The following is a 9379-nucleotide window of genomic DNA, read 5'->3' on the forward strand; positions in this document are numbered from 1 at the left end:
GACTCTGAGATCAATGAAAACGACATTGTCTTGAATCAATCAATAGCTTAGGTCTGTGGAGACACGTACAATATGAGGAAATTATAGTCCTAAAAAAGCTTTCCAGTTTCACTGACTCGCAGCACACTCACCTGTGAGGGCCGATGCGCTCGTGCCAAAAGCTTATCTCTCGTTTTACTTTGTAAAACAATTCTCTTCGCTCAATAGGTCTATTTGGAAGTTGATAACTTGGTAGCCTACAGACATTAGTCTTCTCCTTTCAGCAGGATCTGTGTTTTTGCGGAAGGCCTGTTTTGGCTGACAGTATATAACTTTGGCAAATGTATTTCAATTTATCAGGGGTGCTGCGGCACCTCCAGCGGCTATGTTTCTATAAGGAAATAAATGATTAAGTGTAACGCTGGAAAGATGAGTTTCATGCTCATGTCTCTCAGCAGGGAGAGGGATGAAAGAAAGTGAATCTCATTCTAGTTCTGTGAGATGGAGGCGCACTTCTCTCACACCACAGTGATGGCCACGCGTTGGTCTATATAGGCTACAATGTTGTGCAAACCATAAACCCGGGCCAGCCCAACACGAATCAATTCTTAGAATATCAGGCACTGTTTTCACAATACATTTTTTAGGGGACAGCCAGAAGAATTACAGAGGAGCAATTTGAATTAACTCTGCTTTAATTATAATTTTTACATTGCGAACAGTGAAAATAATGTTTAATGTCAGGAGAGGTACTGGATCCTGGCAAATGGGTTCCAGAACGAAACAGTCCAAAACTGAGCGGTGCTGGATCCTGTTCCGGCAGGATCCGGCTCAAATTAAGCACTGGTATATGTCTGAGTTTATCTTATACTGTACTGGCAGTAAAAGAACACATCACGGCATCATCAGACAAGTCCATGGTATCAGTCCAACCCTATCAAATAACACTAACCTTGGATAGCTTTTTAGGCCCCTGGTAATCCTGCAGGTAGATATCATATCAAGCATTTTATTATTGATTAGGCTGTCTTGATGCTCTCAGCCAGGTTTGTGTATATGTTGTGGTCACCTGAGGGGATGTCCATGCTGGCGATGGGGATGCTTCAGTGTCTGAGGGAGCGCAAGATGTGCTGTAGGACTCTATCAGATGGCTCTGTCTCCGGCCCCAAGATGGCATCCACCCCCAGTTTATATGCATAGTTTATAAGTTGCACCTGTAGGACAAGACAAATACATGTCAGTCAGACCACTAACAAGTAGAAATGCATTCACACAAAACTGTTATGTGAACATTCCTCATTTTAGTCTCTAGTTTCTGTTCCCAATATCATGGTACGGTATGTAATCGGCCAGACAATAAAAATGAACCTTAGTTAGCGTTAGTTGATTCATAGTAGTTCCCTTACCTCTGCGGGGAGAAATGAGAGGAAAGAGATGTCAGTTCTTTCACACTGTACTGTAAAGTCCCGGTGCATGGCCAGAATAGAGCGCTTAGGGTAGTACACCGTGGGTATATAGTCCTGACACAAATACAGAGATAAGTGGAGAAGAAGAGGGACTGGGTGTCAAGGAAGTACCTTTTAGTTAGTTCAGAAAAACACGTGCTCCACTGGCACGTTACTCACAAACATGCGTAGGTGGCAAGTGCAGGCCAGGCCAATAAAGCCATTCTGACTGGGACCACAGATCACCAAGACCGTAGGACGCCTCTTTAGGGAACTCAGGGGGAAGGCCTGTACACGAGAATGAAGTTGTATATTCATGTTATTCAATTCCCTAGTTCAAAACTACCCTAAATAGGTAAGAAGGGACAGCACAGACCTTGGTGATAGCGATGGCACAGGCATGGCCCCAGATTTCCATCAGCTGCTGCGGTCCAAAGTGATTCTCTCCCAGCAACTCTGCTGCCTCCTCATTACTGGGGGAGAGAGAGATCAGGAGGAACAGTTGGAGAGATAGAGATCACTTAAGTGTCCTTTAGGAGGTAAAACTCTAGAGGGGGGTGTTACAGTATATCACTGCTGTCTAATCAATGGCCACTGTGTGAGATCAGGAAGCAAGGAGCTGAACTTTCAGTGCATCCTGCTCTAATAGTAAGCTCTATTAACAGCATATACACAGTGTACAAAACATTAGGAACAACTTCCTAATATTGAGTTGCACCCCCTTCTGCCCTTAGAACAGCCTCAATTCCACAGGGATGCTTGGCCCATGTCGACTCCAATGCTTCCCACAGTTGTCAAGTTAGCTGGATGTCCTTTGGGTGGTGGACCATTCTTGATACACAAGGGAAACTGTTGAGTGTGAAAAACCCAGCAGCGTTGCAGTTCTTGAAACACTCAAACCGGTGCGCCTGGCACCTACTACCATACCCCGTTCAAAGGCACTTAAATCTTTTTTCTTGCCTTTCACCCTCTGAATGGCACACATACACACTCCATGTCTCAAGGCTTTAAAATCCTTCTTTAACATGTCTCCTCCCCTTCATCTACACCAGGGATCATTAACTAGATACAGCCACGGGCTGATTTTTTTCTTGATTGGATGGTCAGGGGCCAGAACATAATTACAAATAATTTGTAGACTAAATTGACTGCAAGAAGCCCAAACAGATCATATTTGACTAAAACATAATTCCATATGATCACGTGTCTCTCTATTATGCATGGAAATACTTGGGAACAGATTTCCCAAATAAAACACTTGGAGCCGAATTCCTGGTGTAACAAAAAAAAAGTATGTCCAACATTGAACATTTAATTGAAAAACATTTGGGGAGCTCAGAAAACATGGGGGGCAAAATAAAACGACCCAGAGCTGCCAGTTGGGAAACCCTGATCTACACTGATTGAAGTGGATTTAACAGGTGACATCAATAAGTGATCATAGCTCACACCTGGATAGTCTGTCATGGAAAGAGCAGGTGTCCTTAATGTTTTGTATACCCATTAGGAATGAGTTATGCTGGAGGGTATCTAGCACTGCTTCTTTGCCCCAGATTGGAAGCCGGTGGTGGGTAGGGGAAACAAAGGGGAGTGTGACATGGAGGGCTGGACTGCTGCAACTGGTTCCTCTAAAGCAGGGTTCTTCAATTCCGGTCCTGGAGGGCCGAAACACTTCTGTTTTTTATTTCTACCTGGTAGTTAATTGCACTCACCTGGTGTCCCAGGTCTGAATTAGCCCCTGATTAGAAGGAGAGGATGAAAAACAGAGGTGTTTCGGCCCTCCAGGACCGGAATTGAAGAACCCTGCTCTAAAGGTTTCTTCCTCCATAGGGAGTTTTTTCTTTGTCTGATGTTGTACTAAACTTGCTCTTTTAGAGGTTTAGAGGATTGGTTAGGAATTCTGTGAAAACAAATATTTTTAAACACTACTAAATTTGAATTAGATTGAAGGGCTGATTCAAAAGAGAACATCTAAAACCAGGTAAAGACCTCCCAACCCCTCTACTAATCCCTATGGGGCCACAGTAATCCTCAGATGTCACACAGTGGGATTATTCATAAAATACGATCAATCTGACACCTGTCTGTCAAATTTTTTACAAGAATATTCACATAAATACTTGTAACAGGAATGTGAGAATTTTTAGAGAATTACAGCAAATCATAATGTGGAAACAAGAGTAGCTACATGAGTGAGATGGTGTTCAGTCTCACCTGAGGTAGCAGAGAGGCTTTCTGGGCATTTCCTCCAGGTCAGAACAGCTGTAGTTCATCTTCAGAATGTGTGACAAATTGGTATTTTGTTTGTCTCGTCTCTCAAACTCACAGTGATGCACACCTCCTGTCTTGAGTGTTGATGCCCTTTCAGGACTCAACCTGGGTGAATCTGATTGGTTCAAAGTAAACAGCTCAGTCCAACTAAGATAAAGTAAGGGGTAACATACCGCTGGAAAGCAAAGCAGCTGGGAGGGGTATGTGGGTGTGTGCCATATGCAGGTACCTAGTTACCAATTTTCAAGATCCCACTGATGAACCGGACATCAAAGCATTGAGCTCTCTCACTCCATCTGCACACATAATGAAGCAGTGTTTCCAACAGAAGATAGGTGTGTCATCCAGAGACAGCAAGAGGCTGAAAAGAACTCAAGGAAAGGGCATCTGTCACGGTTTTTTCTTTCAGTGTGAATGTTGAACATAGTATAGGTGTAGTGATCTTTGTTGAATGGGACAAAATAACTGAGAAAGACATTTCCACTGGAGCAGATGTAGGATCAGTGTTTTATTTAATTTAAATGTATTGTATTTTAAAACATACAATCTACCTGCAGTGAAGCCGCTCAACATTTACATTACATTCAGTCATCTAGCAGACACACCCATCCAGAGCGACCCACAGGAGCAACCAGGGTCAAGCGCCCTGCCCAAGGGCACGTGGACAGATCTCCAGCCAAGTCAAATCGGGACCCAAACCAGAGACCTATCGGCCACCAACCCAAGCCCCCAACCGCCAGGCCAACCATCCGAGACCCATCCACAGCTGTCAACATCCTGGTCCTCAAATTAAACTGGTTTACTTTCCTATTTATGTTATTTTTGTACCTCCGCCAGTTGATCCTTTATATTGGGCAGACAGACCAGTTCCCTACCTCTTGCCCCAATCTTAACTATAAGGAAATAATAAATAACATGCACAACTGGCTTAAGATCAGAGATGTTGGCCTGTTTGGACTGGATTTTAGTTGCAAATAGAGAAGCAATGTGTAGTTGATAGACACGGTTCTCCACATGACAGAGGCATGTCTGTTCTACACAACACATTTCTATAATGCAGCTGGGCATTCTGTTACATAGAGTGCTCCTGAATAAGCTTGGAGATGGTCCATGCCTCCACTGACCGCTGCACAGTCAGGCTTCCTGTTGTAACAAGTGCCAGCACAATGAAGAGCAGCTTAACACGGGGCAATTTCCACATTGCATGGACAACATCTTTGCCTATTCTATTGCATATTGTTATAAGGGAAGAATTGTTGTCATGTGCTTTGAAAATGTGCTTACATGTTGGGTATATTACACACTTTCACTAACCTGAAAAAATTAAATAAAAAGCATCACCTCGATGACATAACCATGTAGGCCTGCCTATAGAATTTAATATACCGGTATTCAAGATCCTGTTTATCCTGTAATATTCCTTCAGTAATTAAAATAAACAAAACCGACAGAGAATCAGTATGGGGTACAGAAAAGATAACTTTAATATAGAACATTTACAAGCTGTGTGGAGTTGTGGACTCCGATCAACAGGGTACTGGCTGTGGCTGGGATGGTAGCGGAGGTGTACTGGAGTGACACGGTTGGACTGGGGGGGCGGCTACACGTACCACAGGAAGCCAAAGCGCTTGTGGAGAAGCTCTTCCCGGGGTCGAAGGTTAAACAGCTCCTCTGTGAGGGGGGCCACCCAGCGGTCTGTGTGGAAGACATTCTCGCCCACCTAGACGGAAACACAAGCACAAAGAGGAGCTTAGTATTCATCATCACCGTAGAATAAGCAGCATTGCAGTTATTTGCTATTCTTGCTTTCATTTTAGTGCAGATTCTAGAACATTTTGAACTAAAAACTACCATTTGCAGCTTCATGACAATTGACAAATAAAACAAACATCTGTCTGTCTAGACTGAAATGGAACCAAGCTTCTCTTTACCTTCCAGCCAGGGACATCTTTCATTACAACTGCTTCCTCCTCCAGATTCTCCCTCAGCATTCGTAGTTGCCTAGTGAGAAAAAAAAATCTGCTAAATTCAGGGCTCCTAAAACAGATCATTCATGGGCAGTAGCTAGGTTTCCATCCAATTGGCGACAGATTTATGTGAATATTCTAAATTATGCATAAAGAAAATATGCACGTTTCCCCACAGGTGGTGTGTTTCCACCAAATTGACTTAAAAAATCCTTGCGTGCCTACTCTGGTCTTTGCACGTTCGCTCTAGCCAATAGCTCGCAGATACAGTGCGGGTATGTGCAGGTAGGCTAGTCTACATGATGAGATTATTATGTATAAGAGTGAGAGTATTTATATTTTTCAAATGGCAGTCAAGCATCGACCATCATGTCAACAGAATAAAACCCTTGATATTTATTGGAAAGGAGCATCAAGCTCATCACCCGTGCACTTTCCCCACCATGTGAAGTTCCTCATAACTTATTTCATTGGTAGCCTAAACTGTTACGAGTCGTAACTCCAACTTTACTTCGGTATGATGGTTATTATATCAATATTTGCACATAAAGGCGTTTCCACCACCATTTCTCACATTATTAATTTTACCAACATAAAAAGATCCAACCATGTCGAACGAAATTATCTGTCGGCATTTATAAAATTGTACCGAAACGTCCTGTTTCCATCACAATTGGCGAAATAAATGTTTTATACGGTATGAATTTACTCGCATAAAAACTGGATGGAAACATGGTTCATGTTGGGTTTAGTTATTTGAACAGGTAATATATTACATATTCCTTGTTGCATTACTTTACAGTATTACTTTGTGTGGAATATAACTTGTTATATTCATGAAAAAAATCTCACCGTTTGTCTAATGGAGGGAGCAAGGCGAGCCGCCAAAGATAGGCTACTTACTAACTCAGGTTTGATCACTAGTTTCTCCTTTCATCTGTGGCGTTGCTTTCCTGTGGTAGTCTACAAGTGCTGCGCTATCATATCGGCTGCTTAATTAGCCATATATACTGTAAGCAAAACATCTGTACAGATTTCCTCGCGAGCTGCCAGTTCTGGTTATAGACCTCACGCAGGCTAAATGGACCCATAGAGCTGTATAGAGTACGTCCTCTATGGCCTTTGCTATCACAGAAGCGATCAATGGCAAAGATCAGAGATGCGCCCTCTATACATTTTCATGGAGGCAACTGTCATTACATTTCTCCAAACAGCCTTTCTCCACTTGCTCGAAAACTAAATGAGGAAACATGTCAAGATCGGATCATGCAAACGCTCGCCCGGTAGAGATATTATTCTTAAAGTAAAGCACGCGTTAGTTGACAAAGTAACTGTAATAATTTTACCCAATTAGGAAAACGAATGCTTTACTTTACTCCCTTACTCATAAAAGTAATCTGATTACATAATGCGTTAACTCCAACACTGTTCATGGGCAAAATTGGTAAATCACCTTTACCCCTGTTGAAGTAGCCTTTGATTATCACGTGTGCATGTGTCTCTCTCTCTCTCAACGTTGGTGCTTTTCTTACCTCCGGTCCTGCTCTGCTTGCAGCAAAGGCAGAAGAGCTATCCTTGCTTCCAGCTCCTCAATCTGCAACCGCCTACAACACACCAGCAGAACATATAAGGACATTGACCAACAAGAACCAATCACAATGATCTGAATTGGTACAATGAATCAGTGACATTAACTGGATTATGGCAATTCTTACCTCCTCTCCCTGTTCCATTTGAAGAGTCTCCAATAACCGAAACACATGACACCAACTCCAATGGCGAGCATGCTATACCCTGAAAATGAGAATGTATATTAATTGTCTGCCATTTATTTCAGCAAGATAAGAATCTCCACAACCAATTTGACCACTAATGCAACTCGCCTAATCAGTTTTCCATCCAACCTTTTTATGCCAGTAATATCACTTGAATACACATTAGCTTTAAAGCGGCAATATGTAACTTTTTGGGTGACCCGACCAAATTCACATAGAAAGTTGAGTTATACATCTGTTATTCGCTCTGAAAGCAAGTCTAAGAAGCCATAGATCTATTCTATGTGTGCTATTTCTATGCTTTCCATGCTTAGGATTCATTTTTTAAATCTTTTACTTTCAGTTTTGTACACCAGCTTCAAACAGCTGAAAATCTAATATTGTTGGTTATGGAAAACATATTTCATATCGGTTTAGATTGTACAATGATTCTCTACACTATACTTGCTAGTGTTGTCACAAACTGAAATTAGGCAAACTGTCATGAACAGTGCTTGTGCCCATAGAAATGGTGGTGGGGGGGGGGCAATGCTGGAAGGGGGGCCTGAGTGAAAAAGTTTGGGAACACCTGATGTAGGCTATCCTACCTGCACTTTATCTGCGAGTTGTTGGCTAGAGCGCATGTGCCAATATACCAGAGTGGGCACACACTATATAACGCAACATCTTTTGTAGAGAAAACCATCAGTAGAGTTGAAAATGCGATGGAAACCCATTTAACTTGTATTGTTTTATTCGGTCCATGGGAATTTCACCGCAAAATGTATTGTTATGTGCACTACGTAATCATGCAAAGCCTTTTATCCGCAACAAGTCAATTTGATGGAAACACATCTCTGGTGGGAAAATGCACATTGTTTTTATGCGGATTTTTGAATATTCGCATGAAAATCTGTCGCCAATTGGATGGAAACCTAGCTACTACTGTTTTGTTGTTAGATCTATTAAGTTGAACTTGGACTGATCTGCAAATTGTTTACATTACTGCACCATGCATGGCATACATTCTAATAATGAAGCCAACACAACCCTAATTTTCAAACAACTGACAAGGGGGAATGCACATGTACAAGATGTTTCACTGATTAGACCTCACCATAAAGCTAGGCAACTGATTAGTTAGCCAGCTAACGTTAGCTAGCTAAACTAGTTGGCGCTATGCGGTGAAATGTTAGCGCAGCTAAGCTAGCAAGCTAAACGAACCAACTAGTTAGCAACTACACTTTGCTACATCGGTTGCCATATGAATAAAGTACAATACTGGGATAATAAACATGGCAACGACTATTTAACATGTAGAAGAAATAGCTAATATCACTAGCTAGCTAAAATATTAAACTTGTTAGCCACTAGCATTAGCGTCCTTGTTTGACTGTAAAATGATCTACTCAAAACTTCACCCATTACAAATATAACTAGTATACTGACCAGAAAGTCCCCGTTTCGGGAGATTTCTCTTGTAATCGACAGGGCCATAACCTCCCGGAGGAGGCATGTCCTGCTTCACCTTGGACGCCGCCATCTTCCACTCCTTCCCTTCTCCAAAACAGACCGGAACGTGACGGTTTTGACTAGGTGGTATACGGCTGAGCTATAAGGTATACAGCTACGACCGGAAGTGACTTTTTCGTAGAAGGTTACGCTTCGAACACACCGACTGTACTTTTGCGTTTTGCTACACCAGAAGTACATTCATTTCCAATGGAACGCTGCGTTTGCCTTACAGCATTGCGTTGCAGAGGCAGTTGCTGTTGGTTCTGTGTGGTGCAAACCCCAAACAGCAAGCAATGCATATGTAGAAGCACGGTGGCTAGGAAAAACTCCCTAGAAAGGCAGAAACCTAGAGAGGAACCAGCCTCTGAGGGGTGGCCCCTTCTGGCTGTGCAAGGTGGAGATTATAACAGTACATGGCCATTAAGGCCAGATTTTTCTCCAAGATGTT

The 9379-nt window shown here is 42.4% G+C and overlaps 2 protein-coding genes across 2 annotated transcripts; both read right to left on the reverse strand.

Annotated features, from left to right (window-relative positions):
* Nucleotides 1-662: 662 nt before the first annotated feature.
* Nucleotides 663-1966, reverse strand: LOC121581576 (yjeF N-terminal domain-containing 3-like). Its single transcript, XM_041897077.1, has 4 exons — nt 1801-1966; nt 1605-1712; nt 1386-1499; nt 663-1193 (listed from the first exon to the last, which is right to left on the reverse strand). Exons 1-4 carry the CDS (start codon nt 1840-1842, stop codon nt 1083-1085), a joined length of 375 nt encoding a protein of 124 aa, XP_041753011.1. The 5' UTR covers nt 1843-1966; the 3' UTR covers nt 663-1082.
* Nucleotides 1967-5156: 3190 nt separating this feature from the next.
* On the reverse strand, nt 5157-9134 carry LOC121581213 (NADH dehydrogenase [ubiquinone] 1 alpha subcomplex subunit 13). The gene is made up of 5 exons (XM_041896672.2): nt 8866-9134; nt 7378-7456; nt 7195-7266; nt 5627-5696; nt 5157-5415 (listed from the first exon to the last, which is right to left on the reverse strand). The coding sequence occupies exons 1-5, from the start codon at nt 8957-8959 to the stop codon at nt 5296-5298; spliced, it is 435 nt and encodes a 144-aa protein (XP_041752606.1). The 5' UTR covers nt 8960-9134; the 3' UTR covers nt 5157-5295.
* Nucleotides 9135-9379: the final 245 nt, after the last annotated feature.

The sequence above is a fragment of the Coregonus clupeaformis genome, chromosome 14, assembly GCF_020615455.1.
Source record: "Coregonus clupeaformis isolate EN_2021a chromosome 14, ASM2061545v1, whole genome shotgun sequence".
Taxonomy (NCBI): domain Eukaryota; kingdom Metazoa; phylum Chordata; class Actinopteri; order Salmoniformes; family Salmonidae; genus Coregonus; species Coregonus clupeaformis.